This window comes from Polistes fuscatus, unplaced genomic scaffold (assembly GCF_010416935.1).
Source record: "Polistes fuscatus isolate 324 unplaced genomic scaffold, CU_Pfus_HIC Scaffold23, whole genome shotgun sequence".
NCBI classification, from domain to species: Eukaryota; Metazoa; Arthropoda; class Insecta; order Hymenoptera; family Vespidae; genus Polistes; species Polistes fuscatus.
Window position 1 is genome coordinate 2842815 of NW_025113100.1, and position 19482 is coordinate 2862296.

Genomic DNA, 19482 nt, shown 5'->3' on the forward strand with positions numbered 1-19482 from the left:
TATATACTATAGATGCAAAAAATGCAAATTGTTATTCTGATTTACAGCATCATTTGATACATTGGATTGTATACACATGTTGTATACAGAGAATTAAATAATAGCAAAATTTAGACAATAATCTTATTGTTTTTTCTTTTTTTTTTTTGTATGTTTCATTTAACGCTACAACAATTTATGGGCTATCATTCAATATTTTTTGATCAATAATAAAAATCAATTAATTTTACAATCGGATGTGATCATCTCCTTACATTCATATATAAATAGTTTACATAATTTTCTTTTTTTTTATTTAATTACAATATTTGTTCCGCTTGGTACATTTGTTTATTGAATTTCTTTTCTTTTTTTATTACTTTGTTTGTTTGTTTGTTTGTTGTGCAAAACAGATTTGTAATTGAATTGATATATATATAAAGGTGATACCGAATTATAAGAGAAAATTAATATAATCCTGGGGGGGGGAGCAAATTTTAATATCCGTGTATATATATAATATTCGCTTATCATATTATGTTTGTAAATTACACTCGTTATCTTGTTTGGCCAATGTGAATAATTAGTTTCGCATATAATTAAAGTAATCATCATTAATATATGTAATTTATTAACACACACCAAACTTATTTTTTTACACAACATACAATAAATAAAAGCCTATATATGAGTAACAATAAAAATCGATCGTGTTATTTTATTTATTAAATAACATTTTGGATTTTGGGTTTTTAAAAATAATTTATCTTTTTATAATCTGGGTTTTTTCTTTTCTTTTTTCTTTTTTAATAAACTGCGACCGTTCGATTGGAAATCATTGTTCAATTTGTGATATATTATCTTACGAATATTAAACTTCTCTCTTTTGGTATGACATTTGCACAAAGAGTCAATAGATACCTGAAAATGAGACTATTAAATGAAATATAAAATTAAAAGGGAAGGATAACGAGTTTGCATTTAACCCTTTTAGAGCACCATATTGCATAAGAACGGAATAAAACGTGATTAAATTAATCAAATGTGAAAGCTGCTGCTAAATGTTAAATGCAAAAGAATCCTCTACTTAAAAAAGCGTGTTTTCCTAATGATATATGCAATTGTAAATATATAATTGAGCAAAATAATATCATCATGGAAAACAATTAAAAATTAATACAACATAGGAAAGAACATAAATTTTTCAATATTTATAATATAATGAAGTAACTGACATGTATACAATGATATGCGCAATAATAGGTTTTTTCTTTCTTTCTTTCTTTTTTCTTTTTTTTCTTTTTCTTTTCCTTTTTTTTTTTAAATATCAAATATATTATCACATTCTGGAAATCTTCTTTATTTTCAGTTGTGTGTGTATATATATTAAATTTTTAATTCTATATAATTCTTCATAATTTTATTATATTGACAAATTTGGCTCCGCAATTCGAACATATATAACGTTTTTTTTTAATAATAATTATTATTTACAAGGTATTACTTTATTGTGGAGCGTGTATAGTTTTTCTCATCCAGTTATTATCGAATCGTGTATATATATATATAAGTATATCTTAATACATATAAATATTTGAAACATAATTTTTTTTTTCTCTCTCTCTCTCTCTCTCTCGGTCTCTTTAAATATAATTATATTTGTATAAACTGAAAATAAAAAAATTAGATAAAAATTTTCCTAAGTAGCGTAAACTATTTTTACATATATGTCGTCTAATATATAGAGGCGGACATAATAATAAATGACAACTTATATAAATAATAAAATTTAAATAATCAAAAACTAGAGGAAACAATTAATAATGCAACCATATATCAATCTTACACACACGCAAAAATGGCATTAAAAGGGTTAATTACAATTGCATTAAAATAGACGTACTTTTATAAAGTAAATTCGAATGAGATTATTGTTGTGCTTCCGACATCGAAATTATCTTTTCTAAATTTCGTTAAAGTGTTGTTTAACTTTTTTTTTCCTTTTTTTTCTTTTTTTTTTTATTGTACAAGTATCCTCCTGATGATTTTTATTTAATCGTAGAACGTAGTTTTAAGATTTTTTTATACCAAATAAGAATATTGTACGTTGAAAAACACATTCATATATTATGAATCGAAGTTATAATTAAACATATACAAATAGACAAAATTTGTGGTCTATACATTTACATGTCAAATACTGATGATATTTGTCTTATTGCATCTTAAATATATTTATCGAATTTGATAGGTGATATCAGAATTCTCGGTTTTAACATCTTCTAGATGAATTGATTTATTTAATAATTGTAAAGAATCAAGGAAATTTCTTTTTTTATAACAACTACAGAATTTAAAAAAACAAAAAAACGAATATAACGACAATGACAAAAAAAAAAAAAAAAAGAATAAAACAAGAAGAAGAGAATAGAAGTGAAAAAAAAACTGAAAATCAAAGTCTCTCTTACTAATTGGCAGCATTTCACATACTCCAACAAAAAAAAAAGATATGCCACAAAAGTTGATGATGATAGATATTCGGAAACATTTAGATTTAAGATGGAAGCTTCGAGATATTGAAAAAACTTACTGGAGCATAAAACATTTGGTTGTTTCTTGAAAATGGGATACAATCACCATTTTTTGCTTTCGCTTCAAGTACCTTGCACCTCAATGTTTCATGTTCCTTATTGTATTCGATTAACTACTGCCATTCAGTAGATGTACAATTAATGCAGGATCATTTAGTATCCAAATATATTTTAAGCGCTTTCTCACTACGTCTATTGTAACCCGTCGAGGATGATAGTTGGATGAATCGTGCAGTTTCTTTATTAGTAATCTCCTTCGTTTCGTCTGGACTTAATTTTTTTAACTCCTCCCGGCTATCCCTATAATATTATAATTATATTTATTTTTCATAATTTTCCATTTTCCATCTCAACGCGTATAAAAAATATTGAATTGTACATTTTTGTTTACCTGTAAAGGAAGACAGCACCATCTTCAAAATCATCGTATATATTTTCGTTACCGATTAAGTGCTCGGTCCACTGAAGATCGGTATGAACTTTCAATACATGTATATCACACGGAAAAGTACCTTTTCCCTTTGCTATATCTATGTATTTTTCAGGTATATTTGATATAGAAGATATCTAAAAGGGACAAAATAGAAAGAAATTATTTTGATTAATAATCTGTAATTTTGTATCCACACATACATACTTAAATAATTAAATAATGATAGAGATTTATAGGTTTGATTACCTTTCTTTTTAATTCCTCTATCGATTTTTCATCTAATACAACTTCTTGAAGTTGATCAAGTTGCACTTTGGCGGGGAACCATCTTCGAACAAACAAAACTACTTGATTGTCACTATCGGTAACGAGTTCTTTCTCCGGTAACTCTTGGACAATCATTTCGTATTGTGTAAGTAGTAGTTGATCAAATTTCTGTTTATCTAAAAATACCTTGGAAGCTATATTATGATATTTTTTTCTCAGTCTACACTTTTCATACGGTATGTCTATATTATGCTTTTTCTTTAATTCGGCTAAAATTTGCTTCTTTGCTTGACCGAATGTCATATCTTTAGAAAGTATTGTTTCGCATAAGAATTTGTAAGGCTGTTATAACAAACAAACAAAATATTATATTATAAAAAATATATAACTATTAGAAGGACGTTAATGTAAATGATAAAAATGATGCTATAGAAGATATTAACGAACCTCTGTAATTGAATCGATACATAATTGAAATAGCTTTATTTTATATTCTCCGCTGCGCAGCGCTCTTCCTAATTTTATATTAAGACGTTCACCATCATCGAAAGCAAAAAGTTGATCCGTCAGGCAAGTACATTCGGATTCGCCATCGCCACATTGTCGGAAAACTTTGAAATATTCAACAGGTACGCCCACATAAGGCTCCAAATCTTTTTTCAGAGTGCTCAATTGCATTCTTTTATCTACTAAAACCTTAAGTACTAAAACGACAGAAAATAATTATTAATTTTCAAGAGAGAGAAGAAAGTTTATATATTTAAAATATTATAAAATAAAAAGATAAATAAATAAATACATACATTTTCGATTGGTGTTTGTACAAGAAGTAGCTTTAAAGTAATATTCAGACTCATCATCGATATCAGAATTGTGTATGTCTAATTGATTTCCTATATCGAATCTTCTATTATCCGAAAGAGGTGGATGATAAGATGGTGGAAAATCATCGTCCTCTTGAGTATCTCCCACCAAAGTTTTATCGCTATCACTAAGACTGCTGTCTTCGCTGTTACTTAATTCAGAAATATTCCATTCTTCTGGTTCTGCTGATGGCAAATCCGGTATTGAGCAATCATCATTTTTCACTGATATTTTAGTAACATCTCGCAACATTTCACATCGTGTGTCGCTATAATTATTTAAATCGTTAATCGATAATTTAGACAATCCATTGGTGAAACGATTCTCTCTATTTTCATATTTGTCAGCCAAAGATACGACGTCTAATTCTTCCAATATTTCTGAAGAAAAGAACAAATTTGTTGTATGAAAATAATACGTGAAATTTAAACAAAAAATATATATATTTAACTATTATAAGATACAATATGTTGTATCTATTACCTTTGCTTATATCAGGTATCTGTACTTGTATTGAGATAAAACTTTCGAGCCTTAATATGAGCTTATACATTGTTGTCTCATCAAAACCTTTATTACTATCCACATCGAGCATAGTAGATACGAATACTTTGTTACTTGCATCCATAAATTCAGCTGTTTGAAGATCAATATCGTCTCTATCTATTAATTTAATATCTACTTTACGTTTTCTTAAAACCATTAAAACTAGTTTCATTTGTTTAGGATCCATATTAATGATGTTTCCTAACATTTGCTTGTAATCCTTGACACTTTGAGTGAGCAAACCCCGTACATTAATTGGTCCATCTATAATATCTACTTTGGGAATATCTATCACAAATACTTTAGTTGTAATACCTAAAATATAAAGAACACATTAATTAGATAAATCAAATCAAATCAAATCAAATCAAATCGAATAATACATAACTTTTTTTTTTTCTATTAAAAATTAAATTAAATGCGATTTATATTTACCACCAGGTTTATAAACTTCAAACGTTTCATCCTCCTTACGTATTTCTAAAAGAAGCTCAATGGAACTTTTATTATACCAAATACTAGAAATTTCATCTTGTTCTCTTCCTTCGTAACTGCATTCAATCAGATCTGTGCTGTGTTTGTACGCTACTAAACGACATTGATTTAATTTCACTACATCACGAAGATCTAATTTGTTATAAGCTTCTTCCGTCACTTCGGCTAATTTATATCCGGGCATTGTTATTAATTTAGTGTGACACAGATTGCCGGTTATTGGATGATGACAATAAATTTTTAATTTAGGCCATGCTATTTGTTTTTCTCTATTTCTTCTATCATTGTCTTCGCTTTCTTTCATTTTTTTTAACAATTCCTGAAATATAAAAAGTATATAAAACTCTACGCTCTGATCATAGATTAGAAATAATAATAATAATAAATATTAATATTAATATTTTCAAACGTTTTTTCTACCTGGATATGCCGAGGAAAATCTTGTGTTTGCATCGGTAAAGCATTACGAATTGGATCTATTTGCCTATACATAAGCATATAAGCATTTGTGCTACTACTATATGCTCCGCTATAATATGCTCTAGTTGAACCACCACCATAAGTTTTTTGAATATCATCCTGAGTTATCTGAGAAACGTAATACATCATTTTGTTATCATTAATCTTATTCATATTTTCTTATTTTTTGTAATTTACACATATTTCCTTTCTCTTCTTCCACTTGTTTATTTAATTTCTTTCGTCTTACCTGAGTAACACTTTGATCATTGAAGCACCACCATTCTCGTGTCCTAAAATCCTTAATGTAAGCATAATAGTGGCCACCACTGGCGCTTCCACTATGTATCATAATCGAAAATAATTCATATATGTATGGACCTGATTCTATTATGCAATTACCTTGGTGCTTTCCATTTTTATAATTGTGTTTGTTACAATTAGATGATGTCGATGGTCCGTTACTCATATCAATACCTATATACACACCAATGAAAATAATATTTTATATATGCTATTTTCTTTATTATTTATTCTAAAAGTAATATTATAAGTAATATTACAAATAATTCCCCCCTAAAAACTAAATCTTTAAATTGTTATACAATACTTATTACTCAAATCTAATTCTCATCAATGAACATACCTTCATCGTCATCCGGATCATGATTGTTCAATGAATTATAATTTGTATGATTGTTATCGCACGGTGGACAATCATCGTCTAATGTACCGCTATCCGTAGTTGAACTATCATCGCATTTTATACCTACACCGATATCTTCTTCTCCGGAAGGTGATTCTTGACTCGTTGATGGAATAAAAGAATTTAACAACAATGTATCTGGAAACGTGACTCTACAATGAAAGATATTATAATGTATTAAATTTGATATTATAAATTATATATTAAAATAATATATATAATAGATTTTTATATCTAATTGCTTGAACAACTTACTTATCGTTAAGTTTAATTCTATGACAGCTGTTGTTGTCATAATCAAATCGTTTTAAATGTAATGTTAAAAGATAGGGAAATTTAGTGAACTTTAATCCTTTCTGTGCATTACATTTTTTGTTACATTTTTCACAATGATACTGATTTGCTCCCTCTAATGTTTCATATTGGACAAATGCTTTCATCGCTTCTTCCTATAAACATTTTTTTTTATTTCATTATTTCGAATATAACTTAATAATATTGAAATATTAAATATAGTGACCAAAAAGAAAAAAGATATATTACCACACTGTTGTATGCTATATTACTACCAAATGGCCTAACTGGTAAAGGAATATCAAGAAAAGTGTCTTCTCTTGATTTCTCTGTTCCGCACTCCAAACATTTAACATAATCAAGCATTTTTCCTGAAATTATAAAATTTAATTATACAACATTTTTATTTATTACCATTATTTTCTATTATTTTAATTTCCAGTATGAAAATTAGAAAAATTAAAATACCTTCATACAATCTATTAATAAGATCGGCTTGTTCTGTATTTCTGAATTTAAGTTCCAACGCATCGAACATAACTCTACAGAGTTCTTGAATATCGTGCTGTTGCCAAGCTTCGTTAGAATTCCATCCAAAACTTTTGGTCAACGATGTAGTCTCCACTGCAGATTTTGTAGACGTCTGTTTACAAATTAATATCATTTCTCGCGTAAACTCTGATAATATATTATACCAATCGTTTATTAAACTATTTTTCCTTATCGATCAATTTATTAGTATACCTGTAAGTTGAGAAACAATTTTTGCAACTGATATGGAATACTCTTGGTTTCATCTTTTTCTGAACCTTCAATATATTCCCAATTATAAAGAGCATTGCGAAATTCTGGTGTCATATATAATGCTTGAAGAAGACTGTTAAGATAACACGTCATTGCTTGATTTACCAAACCAACATAATCTGTCAATATTAATAAAACATTTTACATATTTATCCTATAGTATAATAAGATTAACAATATTTTTTTGTTTAAATCATTACACTTTATGTATATTTTATTTCTATAATTAGTTTTTATATTATGTTTAACATACTTGTTTCAGGTTTGAGAGGACCTTTCAAGTTAATATTATTCTCATTCCAATTAGATGATAATTGATGCTGCGGTGTAGGATCGCATGAAGATGGCTCGGATTCTAAATATTTAATAACTTTATTATGAACATTGACGACAAGAGTATTCGACGTTTCATTAGATTCAGAATTAGATTCAGAATTAGATTCAGAACCCTTATCTAACAAATCTAACATTGTTTTATTTTTCATTTCTGATACGCTAACCTATGTAAAAAGAAGAAAATTAAAATATTATCATTATTGTATACGCTTAATAATTACAATTGCAAATATTGTTATAAGTAAATTCAATTCACCATCGTTCTTTGTCCTGTATTTAAATGTACTGTAAATGAATCTGGACGTAATCGATGTTGTTCTTCGATAAGACTATACAAATCTTTAACTTGCATAGACTCATGCAGCTCAAGCTTTCCACTTATATCTTGTTTATCCTTAGACTCTTTGATGATATATGGAATCAAACATTTTTTATTAATTTCATTCGTCCTATGAACCATGATCTGTAATAAAATTAAAAAATATAAGAAAAATGTAAATGAAATTAATATAAAACAAAACAACAAAACCCCAGAATATCACAATTCAAACATACACGTATTAAAAAAGTAAAAAACTTAACCTCAAAATAAAGCTCAGGAACCTCAAAATAAATATAAAAATAAAAATAAAATATAAAATAGATACAACATATAATCTATAACAAAAATATTAATTTAATATAAACCGATACTAACACCAATATGTATACTAGACGATAAACATCGTAAAAAATTCTTTTAAAAATAATTCTTTCCAATGCGCGCGCGTTAGATTCATAAAAAATATATTTTTTCTAAAAATAGGGTAATTATTACATACTTCGCTTTAATATAACAAAAAGAACACTTAGCGAATCGGAATGCACTAATACTCAATAAAATATATATTATTCGTTTAACAAATTATCGTACACACATATTGCCGATATTAAATGAGTCAGAATTGGCTTGAAGCCATAAAGAAAATAGGAAATGTTGAAAATCTACGTAATGCAGGAGAACACCGCTCTATGTAGCATGACACAGTAGAGATATCCTATAGAGCTTGCGGTTATATTTAGAATGTCTAAACCAAGACTTGGAAAATGGCTCTTCCCTAACATCAACTGTCCTCTCTCTCTTTCTCTCTCTTTTCATCGTAACAAGATAGACATTTTTTCATTCTTTATTTTACGCTTTATAAAATATAATTTTTACTAAAAATATCAAATAAATCTTAAATCATTCTCATTACGAACGATAACAATAATGCAATTCATATTTTTGAATAAATACTTATCGCTTTAAATGAAATTCAATAAAATTCAATTTACAATGAAATATGTGTTATTTTATATAAAAATATTCCTATTAACAATTATTTTATTTTATATTACATTTTGTTTTATAATTCCCCGATACACATTTCTTTCAATTATTAAAAAAAGATTGATAATATTTAGCATGCATAATAAGTAAGGAAACTTTTTCAAACTTACATTCCTGTTATTTTGTTATCAATAATATAGCTGTAATGATATGTACCTCAATATGAAATCTAGGAATATATACCAAATCAATCAACCTGTAAAAATGTTATTAACAATGTTAATCGATTACATTTTTAGTTTTAACTTAAGTATTATATCAGATTAATTATATATTTTTTATTAAATGAAAAATTATGTTTCATTCTTTCAAGAAAAAAAAAAAAAAAAAAAAACAACTTCAAATCTAAAAAAACATATTATTATTTATCTATAACGTGTGAGATAAAGTAAAAATGTATATATATAAAGAATTGTGTATATAAGAGATCATTTTATATTCATATATGTATGTGTGTGTATATGTATTTATATATATAAATAGACGTATCTATCCAATCATTTCCACACAATCTTGATGTTACCATAAAATGAATGCAATATATACATATATATATATATATATATACTAACTATTAATAATTATACATATAAAGAAAAAAAGAAGAAAAAAAAAAAAGAAAGGTACAATGTTATATTATACGTTTAACATTGAACTCCAACATAAGATAAAAGTTAAAATGAAAATAATCTAATTAAGATTGATTAAAAATATAAATCATGATTAAATCATAATATTTAATGACAAATTTTCAAATTGTATATAAATGAATGAAACATGAGTAGCACTAACAGAGAGAAGAGTCAGAAGAATGGAATGTAATAATACTTCTATATCCTAAGAAAGATATTTTAATATAAATCTTTCAAAATCCAAGATACGAACAATGATTTCACCTATAATACGCAAATTGATATATCACAGATGGGTCATTAACCGCAAACAACTGTATTGAAGAAGTACCGGCATTTGAAGTTTTCTTAACTTAATGATCAATGTTTCAATATAAATAATTTGAGAACTCTTACGACGAAATGGCTGATCAAAATCTTGAGGATATCACTTTGGTGAAATAAATATCTCGATTTGATCACTATCTCTCTCTGCACAATATATCTTTAATATTTGGATTATTTCAAATCACGGAACAATGTAATAATGTCTTAAATTACTTGTCGAGTAATGAATATATAATTAACTGAGTTTTTATTTAATTCTTACCAAATCACTGACACATGTGAAACAATCACTTTACGCCATGTTTCTGGCAAAGCAGAGATTAAAACCCCTGGTGCTGCCTGATATGGATAGGCAGTATTACTTGAGAACTGAGAACGTCTGGAATATACGCACAAATCTGAATTATCCTTACTGACCACACAAAGCACGTTACATTTAGAAATAACCAATCACTGAATTAGTTTCTTCTTCTTCTTCTTCTTATTCTTCTTTTTCGGTTTTCTTGTTTTTTCTTTTTTTTCCTTTCTTTTTTTCTTTATTCCCTTTCTTTTACTTCTTCTTATTCTATGAACTATTTATATAATCGCACGCTCCATTTACATAAGTTTCATCTCGACGCGTAGAAAAATATTGTCTACCTTTTGTCAATAATTCACTTTTATATATATATTATATATATTATATATATATATATATAACTGATGAGGAGAATTTTTGTTCCCCTTCAATGTTTTTCTTATTCACTTAAAAAATCGAATGAGTTTTCATGTAATACAAGAAGATCGCAAATACATTAGATATTGTACATCGATCCAAAACTAATTCGAATTTGGCGCAAATTATTATGCTTCGTTTTCATTTTTATCTTTAACGAATATAAAAAAATGTTTCAAACGATTATAATCGAAATCATTTCGATATATAAATGAATATATATATCAAATATTATTATAATAAAAAATATTCATTTATGAGTTTTTCATGTAATACAAGAAGATCGCAAATATATTCAATATTATAAATCGATCTAAAACTAATTCGAATTTGGCGCAAATTATTATGCTTAGTTTTCATTTTTATCTTTAACGAATATAAAAAAATGTTTCAAACGATTATAATCGAAATGATTTCGATATATAAATGAATATATTAATTAAAAAAAAAATAAAAAATATATATATATATATATATATATCAAATATTATTATATATTAAAAAATATTCGTTCAAATTGATTATTAACTAATTTGGACAATTTAAAAATTGGACAATATTACCTCTTTCTATCTCCTAACCTTTTAAGTATACGTAATCCTTGACCAAACGCAACAATTCAAGGCTTTTCAGTCGCCATGTTGTTTTGTCACGTGACAAGGTGGCAAAGAGGTGAATGCGCCGGGTCAAATTTATGAAGAACGGGGAAAAAATTAACGCGTATTAACCGACACAATTATTTAAATATTTACGAAAATGGATCCTCGTAAATTAACGGAATTATTACGTGCTACTATTGACCCGTCTCAGCAGAAGCAAGCTGAGGATCAATTAAATCAGGTATATGATATTGAAAAACGTGCTTTCGTTACTCCGATACTTCATGGACGGAAAAACATGTGGCTTTTAGTTTTACATTCGTTTTACTTCTTCTTTTTTCTTTTTTTTTTTTTAATCTTTTTCCTTCCTTCAATTCTCTTTTCTTTAACCTTCCTTCTTTCGTCTTTCACATGTTTTTCACGAATATTTCGATTTTATGATCGAGCATATTCGATAAACAAAAAACTTATGCATACATATTGGTAAAAAAAACTTGTAATGTTACTTTTTGTCAGCTAATAGATTTGCTACATTAAACACTGCATGTACAATTTTTTTCATTTAACGAACATTTCAATACTCGAAACTATTTTCGATTATTTACAAAAATATTTGTTTTTTAATATCTAATTTTTATTATTAAAATTATTTAATTTTTTTTTTTCTTCAAACTAACCTCTTTTACATTTTCTTACTTTTTCACCCCTCCTCCTCATCCTCCTTCTCTCCTATTCCCCTTATGTTATATATATTTTATATAATTGCAAATATGTACTAAATAATATACATTCTTTTTTTAAATAAATAATTAAACGATGTAAAATGTAGATACTCCATTAATTTTTTTTTTTTTTTTTATCAATTTTTAATTAACCTATATGATCCTCTAAAAAAGAAATTTATATATATATATATATGTTGTTACAAAACCAGTATTTGCAAGATTAAAATTATTCTCATGTTTCATGCAAATTACTAAACATATTGACTATGATTCCTTTTTGTTCTAGTAATTATAAAAATATTATGTATAAATAATTACAACTTCTTTACCTTACACGCATATTCTTGTTAAAAGCTTAATAAAGTTTTTTATGAATTTATATTCTTGGATTTTGACCTATGCGAATATTATATCTGAAACATTACATAATTTTCTCTTGTAACGTATAGTAGCCTTTTACACACCGGAAGGTTTTTTTTTTTTTTTTTAATTATATTACCAGCTATTAATTTCTTAAGGAATAAATAAACTGAAAATTATATCTCTATTTTAAAATAAAAATGATTCAGGAGCGTCCTCCAGTGCTAACGCTTTTTAATATATAAAAATATGTTTTTATAGGTTATTTATGGATTATGAATTTTTGTTAACAAGACTAGATTAACAATGAATATAAAAATATTAAAATGTATATTTTTAGATTCACAAGATTAGGTTTTGCCCCAACACTTTACAAGTAGTTATGTCAAGCTGAAATTGACATGCCTGTTTATATCTGAAACATTACATAATTTCTCTTGTAACGTATAGTAGCCTTTTACACACCGGAAGGTTTTTTTTTTTTTTTTTTAATATTACCAGCTATTAATTTCTTATAAGAATAAATAAACGAAAATTATATCTCTATTTTAAAATAAAAATGATTCAGGAGCGTCCTCCAGTGCTAACGCTTTTTAATATATAAAATATGTTTTTATAGGTTTATTTATGATATATGAATTTTTGTTAACAAGACTACGATATACAATGAATATTTAAAAATATTAAAATGTATATTTTTAGATTCACAAGATTATAGGTTTTGCCCCAACACTTTTACAAGTAGTTATGTCAGCTGAAATTGACATGCCTGTTCGGCAAGCTGGTAAGCAGAAAATTAATTTATTATATTTAGATACACATGTCTATGAAAATACATGTTGTTTTATACAATTTATATTTTTGTATTATTAAAACGTATTAAACTAAAATTTGAAACAATCTCTTTGAAGGATATCGATGAACGATACTATTAAAGTATAATAAATATGTAAAAATGTATAATATAATTTTAAAATTATAAATAAATGTATGCACGTATCAACCCCTTGCATTACGATTTAATACGTAGAGGTGTATGTTATATTTGGTATTTCTTATGTTCATTCTGTTAGAATCGTAAAGCGTATCACAAAATTCTCATGTTATCATAATGCACGGGGTTCAACGTATTAATATATAAAATAAGTAATCTACGCGTTACATATATTATATATAATATCGTAGTACATGATATGAAACGTGTTTATTTTACAGGTGTTATTTACTTGAAAAATTTAATTACCACAAATTGGGCAGACAGAGAATGTGATCATGGAACCGTAGAGTTTAGTATTCATGAACAAGACCGTGCTATGTTACGTGATGCAATAGTAGATGCCGTTGTTCATGCACCTGATATTTTAAGGTCAGCATAACATTGATTTTATTTGAAGAATATTGTTATTTTATATTATATTTATAAATTTGTTTATATTTGTTTAGAGTGCAATTAGCGGTATGCATTAGCAATATAGTTAAACATGATTTTCCTGGAAGATGGACTCAAATAGTCGATAAAATTACGATATATCTTCAAAATTCTGATGCTTCTTGCTGGCCCGGTGTCCTTCTCGCTTTATATCAACTTGTTAAAAATTTTGAGTAAGTTTAATTAATAATATTAATAAAATAAAGTGAAACAAATTTTGAAGATCACGTCTCTACTCAAAAAGATTTATTATTATAAATATTATAATACTTTTTAGATACAAAAAAGCAGAAGAAAGAGGACCATTGAACGAAGCAATGAATTTGCTTTTACCTATGATTTACCAATTGATATTACGTTTATTGCCAGATCCATCTGAACAATCAGTTTTACTTCAGACACAAATTTTGAAAATCTTTTTTGCACTTACTCAGGTATATGAACAAAATATTTAATAAATTATTTTCTATAAAATTATTCATGAAGTATATTTTATCGGAGATGTTAATTTTATTTTTTAATATAGTATACGCTGCCTCTGGATCTTATATCGAAAGAAGTATTCTCTCAGTGGATGGATATTGTGCGACAAGTAGCAGATAGGCCAGTCCCACCGGAGACGCACAATCCTAATTTAGATGATGATGAACGTGTAGAGCTTCCTTGGTGGAAATGTAAAAAATGGTCTTTGCATATTCTTCATCGAATGTTTGAAAGGTAATATTCTTATATTTGAGATCAGAAAAATATCACACTTATTATTTATGTTACATTATATTATTTTATATTTTAGATATGGTAGTCCTGGTAACGTAACCAAAGAATATAAAGAATTTGCGGAATGGTATCTTGAAACATTTAGCGCAGGTATTTTAGAAGTTTTATTGAAAATTTTGGATCAATATAGAAGAAAAATTTTTGTCTCGCCTCGAGTTGTACAACAATCGATCAATTACATTAATCAAGGGTAAAAATTGAAAATTAATTTATAACAACATTATTTTTACAAACTTAATTAGCATCGTCTAATTAAATATTATGTTTTTTTTCTATTTAATATCGCAGTGTTAGTCATGCTTTTTCTTGGAAGTTTTTGAAGCCTCATATGTTTGAGATCATTCGTGATGTACTATTTCCCATTCTGTCTTATTCCGAATCTGATCAAGAATTGTGGAATAGCGATCCCTACGAATATATAAGAGTTAAATTTGGTAAGAATACTTTAGATTATAATAATAATATTAATATTAATAATAATAATAGTTGTTACTTTAAAAGATCACACATCATACACAAATTTTATATCCAAATTTATATATAAAAACATTATTTTTTGTTTTTTAAAATATATGATTCTTGGTTCCATCGATTTTCCTGATAATAATCTGAACATCATGCTGTGTTATTAGTTCCTCGACGTAAGTAATTTCTGGATTGTCCTAATTCATTGATAAAATGATTGTCAATTGGTTTTTCCACTTCAAAATTAAATTAGAGTATCTCTGTGATAAGTTATTATTGATCTTCTGAGAGGGATTGTTGGTTTTCTTATTCTCTCTTTTTCTCTTTTTCTCATTTTCTCATTTCACACTTGCTAAGAAAGTACATACGAAGGTAAGGAATCTATACACTTAGAGTTTCCAACATAAACAAAGTATTACCTCTTTATTAATAACATGTTGACGTAATTAGTATCAGATGTAGTAATATTAAATGTAGTGTTATATGTAGTATAATTAATGAATTATTAAATGTAGTATTATATGTAGTATAATTAATTTCGTATTAAATCTATAGTAGCAACCCTGTGACGCAAAGGAATAAATAAAAATATATATATTTATTATAATAAAATGTATATATATATATTTGTTTGACTTCAGATATATTTGAAGATTTCGTCTCACCTGTAACTGCAGCGCAGACATTATTACATTCTGCTTGTAAGAAACGAAAAGATATGCTGCAAAAAACAATGCACCTATGCGCAGAAGTTCTAACAAGTCCAAACGCTGATCCACGGCAAAAAGATGGCGCATTACATATGGTAAATTTATTTATAAAATCAATGCAAATAGATACATTTTTAACAATATAATTATGTTTTATCTAAGGTTGGAAGTTTAGCAGATGTCTTGCTTAAAAAGAAGGTGTACAGGGAACAAATGGACAAGATGTTAGTACAACACGTGTTTCCAGAATTTAATAGTCCACATGGCCATATGCGAGCGAGGGTAAAATAAATATTTAATTTTTTAATAGTTAATAATTTAAATTACATTTTATAAATATGTTGCGATGATAATAATGTTAAATAATATGATCATATAATTTTAGGCTTGTTGGGTTTTACATTATTTCTCTGAAATAAAGTTTAAACAAGAAGAAATCTTAGTCGAAGCAGTTAGACTGACAACGCATGCTCTTTTAAATGACTGTGATTTGCCTGTTAAAGTTGAAGCTGCTATAGCACTTCAAATGCTTCTGTGCTCCCAAGAAAAAGCTCAGAAATACATAGAACCACTTATAAAACAAATTACTCTTGAATTATTAGATATTATTAGAGATACAGAGAATGATGATTTAACTAGTGTTATGCAGAAAATTGTTTGTACATATACGCAACAACTTATGCCAATAGCTGTATCAATTTGTCAACATTTGGTAAATATATAAAATATCTTTTCTCACATATATATAATTATATCATTAAAATATGAACAGAAAACTAAATAATAATAATACTTTTTAGGCAACAACATTTAGTAAGGTTTTGGAAACCGATGAGGGTAGCGATGAAAAAGCCATAACTGCGATGGGTATTTTGAATACAATAGAAACGTTATTGAACGTTATGAAAAATCAACCCGTCCTTATGGCACGATTAGAACCAACTGTTTTACAAGTAGTAGCCCATATATTCAGTCAAAGCGTCATGGGTAAGTTTTTTTTTTTTAAATAAATATATCTTTCGCTTATATATAGATATATATGTAAACAAGAAACTATTACTTATACAATGATATTATTTATATAGAATTTTATGAAGAAGCGCTTTCATTAGTCTACGATTTAACGCTCCGGTCTATTTCTGGAGATATGTGGAAGGTTTTGGAACTTATATATCAGCTTTTCCAAAAAGATGGTTTTGACTATTTCACCGACATGATGCCAGCGTTACACAATTATATTATTGTAGATACACCAGCATTTTTATCTAATGAAAATCATATAGTTGCTATGTTTAACATGTGCAAAGCTGTAAGTTATTCTTTATTTCTTCTTCTTCTTCTTTTTATATAATTTGGAAACTCATGTGAAAAATATTTTTCAAATATTATATTATTAATAATAAATTGTTTCATTTATAATAGATATTAACTGGTGATGCCGGTGAAGATCCCGAATGTCATGCTGCAAAATTATTAGAAGTTATTATTTTACAATGTAAAGGGCACATCGATCAGGTATATTTATTAATTCGATTGAATTTATTTAATTAGCATTTTGTTGCTATTATGTAATAATATATTTTTAATTAAATATGAAATATTATTCTCATATTTATTATCTTTCAGTGTATACCTTCATTCGTGCAATTGGTCCTGGAACGTTTATTGAGAGAAGTTAAAACATCCGAATTAAGGACTATGTGTCTTCAAGTAGTAATTGCAACATTATATTATAATCCAGGTTTATGTCTTAATGCAATGGATAGATTACAGGGAAATCTTGGACAATCTACAGAACCAATTGCATCGCATTTTATTAAACAATGGATTCATGATACCGATTGTTTCCTAGGGTATAGAATTTTTACTATTATTTACATTATACAGTTTTTTATTTTAATAAGTGTACGTTATTTATTATTTTACATTATATATGTTATTTGCAACAAATAAATTTACATATATAATATTATTACAGTAAATTTGTATTTTCTGTATTTAGGTTGCACGATAGAAAACTCTGTGTTCTTGGATTATGTACATTGATTAGCATGGGTCCTGCTAAGCCAAAAGCGGTGAACGAATGCGTTCAGCAAATAATTCCATCCTTAATTTTATTATTCGATGGCCTCAAAAGAGCATATGCCGCTAAAGTAACGGATGGAGAAGACGAAGATAACGAAGAGGAAGAAAGTGATATCGATGAAGGTTTTCATTGTTATTCGTATTGAGATATATATATAAAATTTTTTGTAGGATGTTATTAAAATGAATTATATTTTCAGAAGTTTTGTCATCGGACGAAGATGAGATTGATGATGCTAGTCAAGAATACCTTGAAAAATTACAAGAAAAAGTAACAAGATCTTCGGGACAGCATGGTTTTAACGTTACCGCATCTATTCAAGATGGACATGCAGATCATAGATCTGATGATGATGAAGAGGATTCTGAGTATGACGGGAACGAAGAAACTGCTCTTGAAAGTTATAGTACACCTTTGGATTCAGACGAATCAAACCAAGACGAGTATGTTATCTTTAAAGAAGTTATGCAGAGTGAGTATTGATTTCATTTAATATTATATATATCTTAATAATAATAATAATATAATAAAATATTAATAAAATAAAATTAAAATAATATGATAAATATAATATAATAATATAATAATAATCTTAATAATAATATCTTATGATTGTATAAATATTATAATAACTTTATATGTTGCTAGATATTGAGAGAACTGACACAGCTTGGTATAGAGCATTAACGGGTCATTTAAATGCTGATGAACGGAAAGCATTGCAAGAAATTATAGTTTTAGCAGATCAGCGTAAAGCAGCTTTGGAAAGCAAAAGAATCGAACAAAGCGGTGGTAATTATATATATTTTTAATTTTTTATAAGTTCAATGAAATATCGTAAAACTTTTAATACTGTAAGAATGATTTGTTTTCTCTTATTATTTTCTAGGATACGCTTTCCATTCTCAAACTATACCAACTTCATTCAATTTTGGTGGGACACCTTTAAGTCGATAAGTATTTTTAATTATTTCTACTTGTATTGTATAAGTAAACAAATTACAAGGCATCTGAATTGGATACTAATAGTAAATAATTAACACATGACCATTTGGAAGACAAAATTGTGCATGTCCTATCTACTATTTTTATGTACACCGATAATAATTGGACAAGATTTTATTCTGATATGATGCTTATAAAGTAAATTTTCATTCAAATTATTGTATACACAACAATTGTTTCATTAGTCGAGACATTAGTACGATATTTGATTTGCCTAATGAGTAACGGTAGTGTATTATCTTTTTATAGACATTCAATATTAAAGTAAATTCAATTGATTAATTATTGGAAAAGCTGCTATTTGTCTAGTGAGCTTTTGTACATACTTTATTATAAATTCGTTTATAATATTATAATTCATTTATAAATGTTGAATTTAAAGTTGATTTGAAAAATAATAGCTGGCTAGAAATGATAATTTTTATTGTTAGTTACGCATTATATTTCTACGAAAATTTTATGTCTGTATATTTGTTAAATGAAACTATGTTAAAAATTGTTGGTTACAA

The 19482-nt window shown here is 26.8% G+C and overlaps 2 protein-coding genes across 6 annotated transcripts; one reads left to right on the forward strand and one right to left on the reverse strand.

Annotated features, from left to right (window-relative positions):
• Positions 1-814: 814 nt before the first annotated feature.
• On the reverse strand, positions 815-10779 carry LOC122518223 (ubiquitin carboxyl-terminal hydrolase 47). Of its 5 annotated transcripts, none has more exons than XR_006304012.1 (19): positions 10365-10779; positions 9254-9339; positions 8031-8237; positions 7692-7938; positions 7379-7557; positions 7103-7277; positions 6884-7005; positions 6596-6789; positions 6281-6492; positions 5885-6111; positions 5596-5763; positions 5116-5494; positions 4618-4995; positions 4074-4514; positions 3718-3974; positions 3250-3612; positions 2962-3137; positions 2570-2870; positions 815-900 (listed from the first exon to the last, which is right to left on the reverse strand). XR_006304012.1 is itself a non-coding variant. In XM_043637009.1 (18 exons), the coding sequence occupies exons 3-18, from the start codon at positions 8124-8126 to the stop codon at positions 2720-2722; spliced, it is 3765 nt and encodes a 1254-aa protein (XP_043492944.1). In that variant the 5' UTR covers positions 8127-8176; positions 9254-9339; positions 10365-10779; the 3' UTR covers positions 2363-2719. The 5 variants fall into 5 exon arrangements, 3 of the variants coding, with proteins under 3 accessions (XP_043492944.1, XP_043492942.1, XP_043492943.1); XR_006304013.1 differs by lacking the exon at positions 815-900 and adding an exon at positions 1609-1647; XM_043637009.1 differs by lacking the exon at positions 815-900 and having other exon boundaries at positions 2363-2870; positions 8031-8176.
• Positions 10780-11451: 672 nt separating this feature from the next.
• On the forward strand, positions 11452-18988 carry LOC122518224 (importin-7). The gene is made up of 19 exons (XM_043637010.1): positions 11452-11657; positions 13204-13285; positions 13717-13867; positions 13945-14103; positions 14208-14364; positions 14457-14647; positions 14724-14897; positions 14996-15141; positions 15814-15977; positions 16045-16164; positions 16268-16594; positions 16683-16869; positions 16968-17191; positions 17305-17397; positions 17509-17735; positions 17885-18090; positions 18168-18440; positions 18617-18760; positions 18858-18988. Exons 1-19 carry the CDS (start codon positions 11574-11576, stop codon positions 18923-18925), a joined length of 3177 nt encoding a protein of 1058 aa, XP_043492945.1. The 5' UTR covers positions 11452-11573; the 3' UTR covers positions 18926-18988.
• The last annotated feature ends 494 nt before the right edge of the window (positions 18989-19482 follow it).

Coding starts and splice junctions, on each gene's coding strand:
- LOC122518223 (XM_043637007.1), bottom strand. CDS start 8,234: ATGGTTCATAGGACGAATGAAATTAATAAAAAATGTTTGATTCCATAT. Junction 6,112..6,280: donor TGATCCGGATGACGATGAAG/GTATGTTCATTG, acceptor GTGTGTATATAG/GTATTGATATGAGTAACGGA. Junction 2,871..2,961: donor GGTGCTGTCTTCCTTTACAG/GTAAACAAAAAT, acceptor ATAATATTATAG/GGATAGCCGGGAGGAGTTAA.
- LOC122518224 (XM_043637010.1), top strand. CDS start 11,574: ATGGATCCTCGTAAATTAACGGAATTATTACGTGCTACTATTGACCCG. Junction 14,104..14,207: donor CAACTTGTTAAAAATTTTGA/GTAAGTTTAATT, acceptor AATACTTTTTAG/ATACAAAAAAGCAGAAGAAA. Junction 18,441..18,616: donor CTTTAAAGAAGTTATGCAGA/GTGAGTATTGAT, acceptor ATATGTTGCTAG/ATATTGAGAGAACTGACACA.